Here is a 16,515-nt window from a genome sequence, read left to right on the forward strand (position 1 = left end):
AGTAAGTCCCATTTGTTTATTCTTGTTATTAACTCTTGGGCTATGGGCGTCCTATTAAGGAATTTGGAGCCCGACCCCACAGTATGTAGATCGTAGCCAACTTTCTCTTCTATCAGACGCAGTGTCTCTGATTTGATATCTAGCTCCTTGATCCATTTTGAGTTAACTTTTATACATGACAAGAGAAAGGGATTCAGTTTCATTTTGTTGCATATGGATTTCCAATTTTCCCAGCACCATTTGTTAAAGATGCTATCCTTCCTCCATTGCATGCTTTTAGCCCCTTTATCAAATATAAGAAAGTTGTAATTTTGTGGATTGGTCTCTGTGTCCTCTATTCTGTACCATTGGTCCACCTACCTGTTTTGGTACCAGTACCATGCTGTTTTTGTTACTATTTCTCTGTAGTACAGTTTGAAATCTGGTATCGCTATACCTCCAGATTAACACTTCCTGCTTAGAATTGCTTTTGCTATTCTGGCTCTTTAGTTTTTCCATATGAATTTCATGATTGATTTATCTATTTCTACAAGATATGCCGTTGGAATTTTGATTGGCATCGCATTAAACCTGTAGAGAGCTTTGGGTAATATCGCCATTTTGATGATGTTAGTTCTGCCTATCCATGAACAGGGTACATTTTTCCATCTTCTAAGATCTTCTTCTATCTCTCTATTTAGGGTTCTGTAGTTTTCATTGTATAAATCTTTCACCTCTTTTGTTAGGTTGATTCCCAAGTATCTTATTTTCTTTGAGGATATTGTGAATGGAGTGGTTTTCCTCATTTCCATTTCAGAAGTTTTGTTGCTGATATACCGGAATGCTTTTGATTTATGCATGTTGATTTTATATCCTGCCACTTTGCTGAATTCATTTATTAACTCTAGCAGTTTCTTTGTAGACCCTTTTGGGTCTGTTAAATATATTATCATGTCATCCGCAAATAGCGATAATTTAAGTTCTTCTTTTCCTATTTTTATGCCTTTAATTTCTTTTGTCTGTCTAATTGCACTGGCTAGTATTTCAAGAACTAAATTGAATAGAAGTGGTGATAGAGGACATCCCTGTCTTGTTCCAGATTTTAGAGGGAATGCCTTCAGTTTTTCTCCATTTAGGATGATGCTAGCCTGCGGTTTAGCATATGTAGCTTTTACAATGTTGAGGTAAGTTCCTGTTATCCCTAGTTTTTCTAGTGTTTTGAACATAAAGGGATGCTGTACTTTGTCGAATGCTTTTTCTGCATCTATCGAGATGATCATATGGTTCTTATCTTTAAGTCTATTGATGTGGTGAATAGCATTTATTGATTTCCGTATATGGAACCAGCCTTGCATCCCAGGGATGAATCCTACTTGATCATGGTGCACAATTTTTTTGATGTGCTTTTGTATTCGATTCGCCAGGATTTTATTGAGAATTTTTGCATCCAAGTTCATTAGAGATATTGGTCTGTAGTTTTCTTTCTTTGAAGTGTCTTTGTCTGGTTTCGGGATCAGGGTGATGTTGGCCTCATAGAATGAATTTGGAAGAGCTCCTTCTTTTTCTATTTCTTGAAATAGCTTGAAAAGTATTGGTATTAATTCTTCTTTAAAGGTTTTGTAAAACTCTGCTGTATACCCATCCGGTCCAGGGCTTTTTTTGGTTGGTAGTCTTTTGATGGCTTCTTCAATTTCTTCCTTTGTTATTGGTCTGTTTAAATTGTGTGTGTCTTCCTGACTCAATCTGGGCAGATCGTATGACTTAAGAAATTTATCCATATCTTCACTATCTTCTATTTTATTGGAATATAGGGTTTCAAAATACTTTCTAATTATCTTCTGTATTTCTGTAGTGTCTGTTGTGATATTGCCTTTTTCATCCCGTATGTTAGTAATTTGAGTTCTCTCTGTTCTTCTCTTCGTTAGCATGGCTAAGGCCCTGTCGATCTTATTTATTTTTTCAAAGAACCAACTTTTAGTTTTATCAATTTTTTCAATGGTTTTTTTTTTGTTTCAATTTCGTTGATTTCTGCTTTGATTTTAATTATTTCTTGTCTTCTACTGCATTTGCTGTTATTTTGCTCTTCCTTTTCTAGGTTTTAGAGGTGTAGTGTGAGTTCATTTATTTGTTGGTTTTTTTCTTTTTTTGAGGAAAGAACTCCAGGAAATGAATTTCCCTCTTAAAACTGCTTTCATTGTGTCCCATAGATTCTGGTATGTTGTGTCTATATTGTCATTTGTCTCTAAGAATTTTTTATCTCCTCCTTTATGTCTTCTGTAACCCATTGATCATTCAGTAACATATTGTTCATTTTCCATGTGATGTAGGATTTTTCCTTCCTTCTTTTATCATTGATTTCCAGTTTCATTCCATTATGATCAGATATGGTGAATGGTATTATCTCCACACCTTTATATTTACTAAGAGTTGCCCTATGGCATAATATATGGTCTATCTTTGAGTAGGATCCATGTGCTGCTGAGAAGAACGTGTATCCACTTGATGATGGTTGATATATTCTGTATATGTCGGTTAATATGTCGGTTGATTGTGCTGTTGAGTTCTATAGTTTCTTTATTCAGCTTTTGTCTAGAGGATCTGTCTAATGGCGAGAGCGGTGTGTTGAAGTCACCCATAATTATTGTGTTGTAGTCTATTTGACTCTTGAACTTGAGGAGAGTTTGTTTTATGAATGTTGCAGCACCATTGTTTGGTGCATACAAATTGATAATTGTTATGTCTTGTTGGTGGATGGTTCCTTTTAACAGTATATAGTGTCCTTCTTTATCCCTTTTGATTAACTTAGGTTTGAAGTTGATTTTATTTGATATGAGTATGGCCACTCCTGCTTGCTTCCGAGGGCCATGTGAGTGGTATGATTTTTCCCAACCTTTTACCTTCAGCCTATGTATGTCTTTTCCTATCATATGAGTTTCCTGAAGGCAGCATATTGTTGGATTTGTTTTTTTGATCCAGGTTACTAGCCTATGTCTCTTGATTGGTGAATTTAGGCCATTAACATTTAAGGTTACAATTGAAATATGGTTTGTACTTCCAGTCATGTTTATTTATTTATTTATTTTAGTTTGGCTAGTTTTTACTTTTTGGTTATTTTCCTCCCCCTTTACTGAGATACCTCCCCCTGGTAGTTTTGGGTGCTATTTTCCAGTTCCTCTTCTTGTAGTATTTTGCTCAAAATGCTTTGTAGTGCTGGTTTTCTGGCTGCGAATTCTTTTAGCTTTTGTTTATCGTGAAAGATTTTAATTTCATTGTCAAATCTGAAGCTTAATTTTGCTGGATACAGTATTCTTGGTTGGAATCCATTATTTTTCAGTGTTTGAAATACATTGTTCCAGGATCTTCTCGCTTTCAAAGTCTGTGATGAAAAATCAGTCGTTAACCTAATTGGTTTACCCCTGAATGTAATCTGCCTCCTTTCTCTCGTAGCTTTTAATATTCTCTCCTTGTTCTGTATGTTGGCTATCTTCATAATTATATGTCTTGGAGTTGGTCTATTACGGTTTTGAATGTTTGGGGTCCTGTAGGCTTCCAGGATTTGGCAATCCATTCCATCTTTCATCTCTGGGAAGTTTTCTAGAATTATTTCATTTAATAGGTTGTCCATTCCTTTGGTTTGAATCTCTATTCCTTCTTCTATCCCGATGACTCTCAAATTTGTTTTTTTTATAACATCCCATATCTCTTGAATAGATTGCTCATGAGATTTAAGCATCTTTTCTGTGTTGACTATATTCTTTTTAAGTTGATAAACTTTGTCTTCATTATCTGATGTTCTGACTTCTACTTGATCTAGTCTATTTGTAATATTCTCATTTGAGTTTTTAATTTAGTTTATAGTTTCCTGCATTTCTAGGATTACTGTTTGATATTTTTTTAAGATCTCTATCTCCTGGTAAAGCTCGTTCTTTGCCATTTGAATTTGTTTGTTTAATTCGTTTTCAAAATATACTTTTATTGCTTGGACTTGCTGCCTCATGTCTTCTCTAATATTCTGTTCCATCTGAGTTAGGTATGCCTTGAGTTCTTTCCCTATCCATGTTTCTGATGCTTCTAGGTCCTCCTGTAGATTTAAGTTGTCCTGCATTGTTTGTAATCCTTTTTTCCCTTGTTTTTTCATGTTGTTCACGTTACTTTCCAGCTCTATTTGATTGCTGTGTTTCTGCTCTCTCTTATAGATTTGTTTTGGTTTTGTATATCTCTGTTGTCTCTCCTTTGTGTTGATAGACTATGCCTGCTAAAGTGGATTCCGCTGGGAAGGAATTCCAACGGCTGAGTGATGTCACCTCTCTGCTATAGCAGGCCCCAGGCTCCTTGCTGGGGTGTCCGAAGGTGGGGGTGGGACTGGACTGTCTCTGGTTGGTTTCAGCTCCCGGTTGGCTACTTCATGAAGGCCTGGCTATAGACCTCTTCCTAGAGTCTCTGTGCGTACCTGCTGGGCCGCACCTCGGGGTCTAGCCGCGCGGTCGCCGGCGGGTGGGCTATCTCTAGCCGCCCAGTCCGTGTGTGTGTATTTATATTTTGTTGTTTATCCATTCTTCTGTTAGTAGACACTTAGGTTATTCCTACAGTTTGATATTGCGAATAATACTACTGCTAGACCTTGTTTTCAAAGTACATTCACACACATTCTCTTATATAATAATATATGGAAAATGGGAAGGGTAAATGTCCTCTCCTCATTTTCCAACTAAATAAAGGCATCTTGGAAATATATATGACCCAATGAACATCCCAGTGTTCACAGGTAGTGGGAGCAGGAACAGAGTCCAGATCTGTCTGACTCATTGCCAAAGGCATGACCTCGTCCTTTTGTCTATGTTTACGTTCTGCCCAAAGATTCTTCTAAAAGTCCTGCTGGGACAAATCTATCCAGTGGTAAGGCCATTGTCTCACACATGCCTTGAAATAAAATCTGGACCAATTCACATGACTTCTGTGGTGGTGATCCAGTTGTGAACCATGCTGTCAGTGCACGGTGTCTAAATTCATGGGTTGTTAAGCTGAGAAACTTGGAAGATGAACATCTGTGTTTCATGAATGCTTCTAACTTGTCGGGATTATGCTTTGATGATGTGTTTTCATTAAACTCTCCATTTTTAGCAGTCAGGGTCAATATGAGGGGCTCCTATTTCTCTCTCTCTCAGGGGGCAGGCTCCTCAGTGTTTATCATCTGGGATAAATCCCCTCCCCTCCCCTCCCCTCAACAACTCTCCAGAGTTAGGAAGAGCCAGACATTCTTTAGCGTCATGATGCAATCTTCCTCTGACTTCCCCCCAGTAAACCTAAGGAAAAGCAATTGAACATTTCTTTATTACTATCTGAAAAGCCGCATCCCTTACAATTGAGTCATGGAGCTTCCTATATGAGCAATAAAATGAAACAAGCTCATCACCTAAGAGAGAGACTCTAAAACACTGTAGCTACTATGATAAGAAGTGCTGTTTTGGATCAGATTAAGGGTCTAATCAGGCTACTCTTTCTTGGATGCTACTAACAAGCATTTTCTTGGGAGAATGTGCCATCTACCACATCAAATGATTAGGAATTGTCCATGAACCTCCTGTATTTGCCTGTTAATATCCCAGTGTGGCCCTTACATGAATGGAGTTATCCAAGTATTTCTGAAAACTATATTTTTAGCCAGTTTGTCTATCCAGGTCCTTTTAGAAAATTAAAAATTATCTAGGTTAAAACTATTTGATTTTTTTTTCTCTTTCGCTCTTTCTTATAGGTTCGAGATTGAAATTGAGCCTCTGTTTGCCAGCATTGCCCTCTATGATGTTAAAGAAAGGAAAAAGGTAAAAAATAAATAAATAAATAAAAAAGTAGTCCATCCCTGAAGCATGCACAGTGTTCATGATTTTGGAGGTTCCTGTTTTTAAAACTCACTTCCAGGCCGGAAAAAAAAAAAAAAAAACAGAGCATCAGTTTGGAAAATAAATGACCTTTGGTGCATCTAGATTTGTGATCTCTAGCCTTTATGATTTTTGAAGAAATTATCTGGGAACATTAATCATTTGTGTTCTTTAAAGAATCTTAAAGGGAAAAGGTCTGGTGGAGATGATAACCTTGTTCAGATATAGTCAGCACACAGGGTTATATGTAAAACAACATAATTTAAATCAGTTAACAAACTTGGACATGCATGTAATGTTTTCTCAGTTTGAAAGTTTTTGTACTGTGGAGCAAAATAACCATATCATGAATGGAAGCCAGAGGAAGATGCTCCTGCCTTTCTTTACTTATAAGTACTATGTATATAAGGAAATGAATAAATATTAATAGTCACTAAAATGTTTATTAAGAAAGGGTAACTGCTAACATAAGTAAACTTCCAAGTTCAGTAGTTTAAAGCAGTCATTCTTACACTTGAGTGTGTGCCAAAATCACCTGGAAGACAGTTCAAACAACTTGCAGAGTCCTACCCCTAGAGTTCTTGACTGGGTAAATCTGAGTGGAGCCTGATTCAATCTGGGCAAATCATGACTCTAGAAACTTGTTGATGCCTTTGATATTTTCTATTTTATAGTAGTACAGGTTTTCAAAATAATTTCTAATTATCATCTGTATTTCTGTAGTATTTTTTTATATTTCCTTTTTCATCATGTATGTTAGTAATTTGAGTTTTCTCTCTCCTTCTCTTCATTAGCATGGCTAAGGGCCTGTCAATTATATTTATTTTTTTAAAGAACCAACTTTTCATTCAATTGTATTTTTTTTGTTTCAATTTCATTGATTTCAGCTCTGACTTTAATTATTTCCTGTCTTCTACTCATTTTGGTGTTGATTCATTCTTCTTTTTCTAGGGCTTTGAGATGTAATGTTAAGTCATTTATTTGTTGACTTTTTCTTCTTTTAAGGAATGAACTCCATGCAATGAACTTTCCTCTTAGTACTGCTTTCATAGTGTCCCAGAGATTTCAATATGTTGTATCTGTGTTCTCATCACCTCTAATAGTTTTTTAATCTCCTCCTTGATGTCTTTTGCAATGCATTATTCATTCAGTAGCATATTATTTAGTCTTCTTGTATTGGAGTAGCTTTTAATTTTTATTTTATCATTGATTTCTAATTTCATTTCATTATGATCTGATAGAATGAAGAATAGTATCTCTATTTTTATATTTGCTAAGAGTTGCTTTGTGGCATAATATATGGTCTATTTTAGAGAAGGATCCATGTGCTGCTGAGAAGAAAGTATATTCTCTCATTGAAGGATGAAATAGTCTATATATGTCAGTTAAGTCTAAGTTGTTGATCGTATTATTGAGTTACATAATTCCTTTGTTCAGTTTTTATTTGAAAGCTCTATTCATTGATGAAATAGGTGTGTTAAAGTCACCCAGAATTATTGTGTTGTGGTCTATTTGGCTCTTGAACTTGAGAAGAGATTGTGTGATGAACATAGATGCCCCATTGTTTGGGTCATATATATTTATTATTGCTACGTCTTGTTGATGTATGGTTCCCTTAAGCAGTATGAAATATCTTTCTTTATCTCTTTTGATTAACTTTGGCTTGAAGTCTACTTTATTTGATATGAGGATGGAAATCCCTGCTTGCTTCCACAGTTCATGTGAGTAGTATGATTTTTTCCAATCTTTCATCTTCAGTCTGTGGATGTCTTTTCCTATGAGATGAGTCTTTTGAAGGCAGCATATTGTTGGGTCTTTCTTTTTTAAATCCAGTCTTCTAGTCTGTGTCTTTTGATTGGTGAGTTTCAGCTATTAACATTGATTATTATTGAGACATGATTTGTATTCCTAGCCATTTTTGTTTATTTTTGGTATTTAACTTGACTTGGTTTCTTCTTTGATTAGTTTTTTCCTTTAGTGTAATACCTCCTTTTGCTGACTTTCATTGTTGTTTTTCAATTCCTCTTCATGAAATATTTTATCAAGGATGTTCTGCAGTTCAGGCTTTCTAATTTTAAATTTTGAACTTTTATCATGTAAGGTTTTTATTTAATTATCAAATCCAAAGCTTAATTTTGCTGGATATAAAATTCTTGGTTGGAATCCATTTTATTTCAGAGTTTGGTATATACTGTTCTGGGATCTCCTGACTTTGAGGGACTGGGTTGAAAAATCTGCTGAGATATGAATTGGTCTCCCCCTGTATGTGATCTGATTCCTCTCTCTTGTGGCCTTTAAGACTCTATCCTTATCCTGTATGCTAGGCATTTTCATTATAATGTGTTTTGGTGTGGATCTCTTGTAATTTTGTGTTTATTTATTTTTTTATGTGGTGCTGAGGATTGAACCCAGTGCCTCATCTGTGCAAGGCAAGCACTCTACCACAAAGCCGCAACCCCAGCCCTTACCCTTCCCTTTTTAGTGAAATTCCTCTGTGACTTTTTCACTGTTTTAACATGTTTAGATAAGGAATCCAGCAGGTCTAACTTGTTTTTCTCTCTGCTGCTTATTTACAGATCTCAGAAAATTTCCACTGTGACCTGAACTCTGACCAGTTTAGAGGATTTCTGCGAGCTCATACACCCTCAGTTGACCCATCGAGTCAGGCAAGATCTGCAGTCTTCTCAGTCACCTACCCATCCTCAGACATCTACCTGGTAGTCAAGGTAGTTAAGCACAATGTGATTTGCACATGCTAATGTTCCCATTATTGCTTTATTCCCAGCCTGTGTGTGGGGTGAAATGACAGAATATGTCTACATGTCCTTCATGGGATTTGAATTGTTTCCTTCTCAACTTGCTTCTTTTGCCTTATCAGTAAAGTCTGTTTGGCTGTTTTGTTTTCACAGTACTAGGGATTGAACCCAGGGCCTTGTACATGCTAAGCAAGTTATCTACCAACTGAGCTACTTTCCATCCCATAAATTCTGTTTTGAATACTAGAAAGTCTTGGGTTTTTTGGAGTCCTACAGTCATATAGATACATGACTGACAAATACCTAAAGTTTCTGAGATACATCTGCGAAGTGGAAACGATCACAGTGACCTCAGTGAGTAGTTGTAACTTCACACTAAAGCCTTGTCCTTCCTCCTAACTAAAGAATGTGAACTCTGCTGTGGGAGAAAGGAACAACATCTTTCTTGTAGTTTCCTCACAATGTTCATGTTTTCTCAGAAACCCTCAGCTAAATGTTTCCAAGTTCAGTCTCTGACAGACTGAGGTAAGGGACTGTGATTTTCAACTTTCACTCTCCCTTTCTATCACCATCCCACATACTGTGCCTATGGAGAGTCAAAATCTGTGGGGCCATTGCAGCTAGAACCTTACATTCTATGTTGTACTCTTGGCTGATGTAAGAAAACCAGAGACTTTTGCCACATACCAACACAATTGGATAGAATTCAACAGCAGTGGGTATTTAACTAACCTCAAGCCAAACAACTGGGCTTACTGACTCTACACCAAGACTGTAAAACAAATAAAAACAGCAAATCCTGGTGTCTGATTTCGTGTACATTCAGCCTTCTGCATTTGGAGCATTTTCTATTTAGTTCAGTATCTTATGTCCATAATCCCAATGATTTGCCCAGGATCTCGTGGTAGTAGAATATAGATTCCAAATAATTCAGATAACTTAGAAGTCACTTTCTTGACACCATTTTACAAAAACTATGAAAGATGGGAATAATCTGTAGTTTGAAGGGAACCTGATTAAGTTTGTGGAAAGTATGGTTAAAATCTGTTGCTAAAAAGACACATTTATAGTTGTCAAACTTTAATACATGACCTTTCCATTGCAGTATTACTTAGAGATTCAGAACATTTAGCTTAAATTACACTGTGGCTGTCCTACAAATTCACAGTTGTCTCTTGATCTAAGAAACCAATAAAACCAACAACAGTTTTATGGAGTAAAATTGTGTTTCAAACTCTGCTTCTTAACAGATGACTTTATTTTGATTGATCCATAGTAGGTTACCAAATAACTGTGGTAATAATCTATTGATTACTATCACTGACGAAATGTGTTCCCAAACTTTCAAATGTATAAATATATTCATTTGGCAATAACAAACATAATTTAAATTATCTGGATATAATTGTGAAATTTAAATATATATAGCAAGACAATGCCTAGTTTGCTTTCTATTTATCTTTACCGTTTATCATTGCTTCTTTCTTCCTAAATATGTAGTAAATGGTGTTTTAATACTTAGCTCATACAGGTAGGCATCATTTGATAAATAGGGGCTTCTTTCTATCGTATTTTCAGTCCCAAGATGAATAACAGGATTTTAACCATATTTTAGGTACAGTCACCTAGTTCAAGTATTGAATATGATATGACTTTAGGAGGTTATTTCAGGTATAAAAATTAACCTTAAGCTTTCTAATAATTGTTTTAAAATATACAAATCAGACTGAACAGAGATGAAGGAAGCCTCTCTATTTTAAAAGTCCCAGATGGGGCTGAGGTTGTGACTCAGAGGGAGAGTGCTAATCTAGCATGCATATGGCCCTGGGTTTGATCTCCAATCCTGTAAAAAAACAGCCCCACATTATTCTAATATGCTTCTTTGCCCTAGCTCCCATGGTTGTGAGGACTCATGCATTTCACGACACACACTTTTACACATCAATCATAAAGGACCATATGATGGGCATTGTATCACCCTGCGGTTCCTTCTCATGAAGTACTTGGAGTCTCCCTTGCCCAGTAGTGTCAAGGGATAGTACCTCCTGCTCTGGTTGAATCTGGACTTTTCTGCTTCCAGATTCTGGTGATCCCTTTGCCATGGGTTTCAAATAAAGCCAGGGCATTCCCCATCCTTGCTTCAGGATCCTGATTAAAATATTCATAATCTTATGTTCAAAGTTTATTTTAAAGAGCATGTTGTTAATCATTGACTTCATGGAAAAGATTAGCTTCCTTCTCATTTATTGTACAAGTTCCTGTCTATGAACTTCAAGAGAATAGGGACCATATTTATTGTGTTCACCACTAATCTCCCAGTAGCTATCACCATAAATGTTTTTTGAATGAAGGAAGGAATTTGGATGAACAGGAACACAGGTCATTTTCTAGCTCAAGTATGATTTGTATTTCCAACATGGTACATCCCTCATGGGACCACCTTCCCTTCAAGCTTTGACAATGAGAAGGGTTTTTACATTCTTCTATGGGAAGAGAGACCCTGCTTGGAATGCTTCCTGAAACAGGTGTCTATTGAGCAGCATCATGCCACTTCCTTTGAAACCCCATTAATGCTCTCTCCATCAGTAGGGTATGCTGGTTTAAATACTTTGTGCCTAACTGAACGTGCCTATTAAAATCATGTGTCTATGGAATATGTTGACCTAAATATCTCAACTAATGGCTCAAGTTAATGGGTCTAAATCCATTTGTTTTTCTTATCAACATCAAAGTTAAATTTTCTTTGCACAGAGAATTAGGAAATTTCAAATTTCTCCTTTTCCTTTTCCTAAACATAGTGCCCAGATTTATGGCACCTCCCACTAGTTCCTTCACCTGAAACAAAATGGAAGGTGCTGGACAGTAATAGCATTCATTCATCTCCCAGCCAGCTAGCAAATTGAGAAGCTGCGTATCTACAGTTTTTTACTTTCTTTACAAGTCTGCTGAATCCAAAGTAGTAGTCCTAATAGGAAACACAAGGGACACAATTACAGATAATTTATTCTGTTCATTTATTCATTTTGTGGAAGGTTATAGTCCCCAACTTGACTTTTATGGAAACCATATTTCTTTTTTACTTTGTTAGCCATAATAAAGAAAATGAGCTTTTCACTTCCTACATATGTCTCATGGGTTTTGTTTTATAAAATAACTTTTATTGCATTTTTATTATGGATATAATACACGTTTATGGTTTAAAAATAGAAACTACATATCAGCAATAGGAAGAAAATAAGAATCACACATGATCCCACCATACAAAGATAACTACTGTTAACATCTGCTGTGTTCCTACTATCATCCTTTTAACATGTCTTCTCGACTTTTTTACAAAACTGTGTGGTACACTTCACACTATTTTTTTAAATCAGAAACCATATATTATGGGCACCCTATGCCATTGAACATGTTTTGGTTTTGGTTTTTGGTTTTGGGGTTTTTGGGGGGAGTTTTGTGGGGTTTTTGTTTTGTTTTGGTTTGGTTTTGGTACAAGGGATTTAACTCAGGGACACTTAACCGCTGAGTCACATCTCCAGACATTTTTGTATATTTTATTTAGAGACAGGGTCTCACTGAGTTGCTTGGAACCTCACTAAGTTGCTGAGTCTGGCTTTGAATTCACAATCCTGCCTCAACCTCCAGAGCCACTGGGATTACAGGCGTGTGCCACTGTGCCCAGCTTGAACATGATTTGATGGCTGCAGAGATTCCGCTATGCGGATATAATTCACTCACTTATCTTAATATTATTTTTATTGGTAGGTTGAAAAAGTCCTTCAACAGGGAGAGATTGCTGACTGTGCAGAACCCTACATGGTTATCAAAGAAAGTGATGGAGGAAAGGTATGATGATTTGATTATTGCTAAATGATTAAATCTTAGAATTAGCAGATATTTACAGAGGTGTTCCACAAAATAGTTCATGTGGTCTAGACTATAATATGTCCCCATATGAAACATTAATAAATTGTATTTAAACAAAAGAAGAAAGAGAATCTATTATTGATGATAATCTTTAAAAGTAATAAATTATTGAACTCACAAATAATGACATGCACCATCATAAGACTGTAAAATTTGGCCAGGGCAAAAACCATATCCAATCATCTTGTTTCTGAGGCTCTGATCCAGATGATTGGGAGGGCTCTGGAGACCCCATAAAACTAAACAGTACCAGAGATCTCCTGACCTTTCTCAACACCATGGGGCATTGTCCTTTCCAGTATCAATAATTGGTAATTGGCTGTGACTACTGTGCATCATAAATTAATTAGTAAATTACAGGTCCCAAGCCATTAAGCACCAATTTACAAAAGTTCTCCAAATGATTTTTTAAACCTGACCTTTCTTGAATAAGACTTCCCTAATCAGACTAGTACCTTTGAAATAAAATTGATTGAACTCAAAACATTTCTTTTTTTTTTTTCCATTTATCATTCAATCTGAACTTGAAAAGAACACACTGGAAGTGTTGTAAACTTAATGAAGAAGTTGTTGGCAATATTTACAGTTCTTGTTGAAGTTTTCCAAGGAAACTTTTGTTTAAAAAAAAAAATCTTTGGGGGGGATCTTGGTAGATGATGGATTAAATTTTTATCCCAATTTTCTCTCATGAGAACTAGGTCATACAACTAGATCTGAAAGAAGCGCTTGTGGGTTCACTAGTATATTAATCCTTGGACATTTCTTTTGTAGTGGAAGTTACAGTTAACTTATAGCCTACTTTAACCTCCTCCTATAATCATTGTTTTCTGATCAGCTAGACTTCTGGTGCAAGTTCAGGTATTTTCTGCTGATTCACTCTCTAGTCAGTGGAGTCGGGGTTTGCAGATGGCTGGGATATCCATGTTAGAAGTAGTTGACTTGCTGCTGGTGCCATACTGTTTGTTTCAGCTAATCTCTTTCCATTTTCCTCTAGAGTAAAGATAAAATTGAAAAACTGAAACTTCAAGCTGAATCCTTCTGCCAACGTTTAGGGAAATACCGGATGCCCTTTGCCTGGGCTCCTGTGAACTTAGCCAGCATCTTCAATGTCTCCACCCTTGATAGGGAGGTAACTGATGTGGAGCCCATGGTTGGTAAGATTTTCATCTGTTGTAAGATGGGAAGGGATCCCCAGTGTACTGATTGTGAGGTCAACTGCTTAATAGTGAGGCTTAAGAGAACAGGAAAGTGTCAGAGACAGGAAGGAGGAAAGAAATAAATAGAATGTAAAACTATCCTGCCTGAACTGCATATGTTTGATTGGATAGGGATCCTCAAAACAATTGCCATGAACATTTATGGAGCTTAGGTATACTCTCACATTAAGAATTTTGGTTGGAATTTTCTGGATTTTTTTAACATTTCAAAAGATTAATTTTTAGTAGTCACTCCCTCTCAAACAATAAAAATTATTAAAAATAACAAAAAATATAGTAATCATCCATAGTGTGTTAAAGACACCATGCTTGGATCCTGGATATAGAAACAGCCACTATTACAAAGGCTTTGCTTTGAAAAGCAAAACTCAGGTTTCACAGCAAAATTTCCAGTTTTTCAGTTTATTTTGCCAAGTGCAATGAAAGAATGGAAGCTAAAAGAATATCTAGTTACTGTTCCAATTCACTTTATTAATTTCTCTCTTTTTCATCACTTCCCCCTTGATGAACAATTAATGTCCTACAGTTTATACATGGAGCTGTCCAAGTGATTTTAAAATTTTCAAGTGGGCACTGCCACCCTGCCCCCCACCACCTGTGGCAGGGTTTCTGTTTTCCTAAATGCCTTTGAATTCAGCAAATATTTAAGTCTACCTTCAGATTCTTTATGCATTCCTTAGCTCTGCTGTTTACCAGGGAGTGGAAGAAAGGGTATTTGTTATTGATGCTTTTCTTCTGTAGTTACTGTTGCATAAATTCTAGTTAACTCCTGGTTTATTTCTAATTTGTTGATAATAAACCTCATTTGACTACATTCTGACCCCACACCACAATTTTTAACACCAACTTCTATGTATACCCTTTTTTAAGTATAAAGGATAGCCTTATTTGAAAGTGTTACATGGGGAGCTTAGAGGGCTCCATCAGGTATTTACTTAGCACAGGGCTTGTTGAGACCTCAGTGATCAAGGGTCGAGGGTAAATTAACCTGACTACCAGGTTGATCCTGAGAAGACAACCCAAGATGCAGTGTGTTGTACGGAATTTACATGGATAGTGCTAGCAAGAAACTGTACTTCAGCAAGAGAGTTGGAAATAGATAAGAAAATATTCAAAGGCAAGAATTGGAACTATTAGAATTCTAAGTAATTTGACTGTATACAACAGAACCCCTGAGTTTTGCATTGTAAAAGCCACAAGTTGATTTCCAACTGAATTCACAAAGGAGAGAGATAACTAGACAGAATTCCAGGGTCTTGACCCTGTCTCATCCTCATCACAAAGGTCAACGGAGGCAGAAACTGAGTTCTCTTGCCTAGTCCACATGAGAGAGGCAAGCTGGATCCAGAATGTACTCAGGCTGACCCCAGCATGTTTGGGTCACAGTCCCAAATGCATTCAGGGATATTTAAGTACTTGCCTTTCCCAGTGGAATGCAAATGTAAAAATAAAACAAAAGCAAACTGTGACCTGACTAAATAAAGCTTACCAGGAGATCCTGTTCTGGCTGCAGCTCTGGATTTTTGCTGGTGGCATCTGGCCTACCCAGTCTCATGTGAGAGGGGCCCGGGGCTGCTCATGGCCTCTCCATTCTCATCCAACATGAAAACTAAGAAAGGTGGGGGCCCACAGAGGGAAAATTTTTTTCAAAACAAGAATGGCCATGTTCAACGGCTTTCAACCTATCTTAAGATGTTACGATATGGGAGAGTTAATGACTGCTGTGTATTGAAACAGAAAGGTACACTTTCAAATGACAGTTGTTTTGCTTTAAAGGGAGAAGCTCTACAGGTGATCGGAGGAATTTGTCCCAATCTAGGAGGCTTTCTGAACGAGCCCTCTCCTTGGAGGAAAATGGGGTTGGATCCAACTTCAAAACCACCCCCATGACCATTAGCAGCTTTTTCAAGCAGGTATCTTTGTTACAGGGGATCTGGATTTGTCCAGGCAGTGGTATGAGTGCTGGTGCCCTAAGGAGGAGTCCAGGTAGTGATTAAGAGAGCAACCAGTTAACCTCACCAAGCCTCAGTTTCATTATGTACAGAACAGAGATGATGGTGCTTGCTTCACTCAGTGGTTGGGACAGTTCTATGGCATAAGGGATGTGAAAGCTAGATTATGGTACATGCTCAGATTGCTAGCTATGTCAATTGAGAGATGGATTTGTTTCTGTTCATACAAGCTATCCTATTTGAACTGTCTTGGTCAGTTCATTTAATAGGCTTTGAAGAAAGTCTGGCCAACATGTCATTTCCCCACTGGTGTCCAGGTCTCCTGGCTTAGCTGTCCTCTTCATCTCTGTTCCATGTGCAAACTTGCCAGGACTCCTTCTTGCTTATAGAGAGTGACCATTCCAGATGATGCTCTTGGTTAGTTCAATAAACATTAAGACTATCTAAAAAATAAAAACCTTCCCAGAGTTCTCAAATGCAGAGACAGAAGGTAAAATGATGGTTGCCAGAGACTGAGAAAAGGGGACAGGGCGTGGTTGTTTTTGAGGAATATAGAGTTCTAGGGGTTTTTATTTGTTTTGTTTCATTTTGTGGTTTTTTGTTTGTTTGGTTGTTTTTTTGTTGTTGTTTTTTTGCAAGATGAAAGGGGTCTGGAGATTGCATGATAATTTAAATGTACTTACCACAACTGAACTGAACTGTGCCTTAGAAATGCTTATGATGATAAATTTTATGTTATTTATATTTTGCTCTGGGAAAGCGGGGTGACTTGATTTAGACTTTGTTTGACTGTTTGACTATTTTGGAA

General features: G+C 36.9%; 1 protein-coding gene across 4 annotated transcripts in view; it reads left to right on the top strand.

The window, feature by feature from the left end:
* The window catches only part of LOC114080723 (dedicator of cytokinesis protein 8), a 220,863-nt gene that overhangs the window by 86,948 nt on the left and 117,400 nt on the right, over positions 1-16,515 (top strand). For all 4 annotated transcript variants that reach the window (XM_034636531.2, XM_071600587.1, XM_034636533.2 and 1 more), the window contains 5 exons: positions 5,732-5,798; positions 8,432-8,581; positions 12,377-12,457; positions 13,533-13,692; positions 15,532-15,668. In XM_034636531.2, the coding sequence (XP_034492422.2) occupies positions 5,732-5,798; positions 8,432-8,581; positions 12,377-12,457; positions 13,533-13,692; positions 15,532-15,668 (595 nt within the window). The remainder of the gene's footprint in view (positions 1-5,731; positions 5,799-8,431; positions 8,582-12,376; positions 12,458-13,532; positions 13,693-15,531; positions 15,669-16,515) is intronic.

Source organism: Marmota flaviventris, chromosome 13 (genome assembly GCF_047511675.1).
Source record: "Marmota flaviventris isolate mMarFla1 chromosome 13, mMarFla1.hap1, whole genome shotgun sequence".
Taxonomy (NCBI): Eukaryota; Metazoa; Chordata; class Mammalia; order Rodentia; family Sciuridae; genus Marmota; species Marmota flaviventris.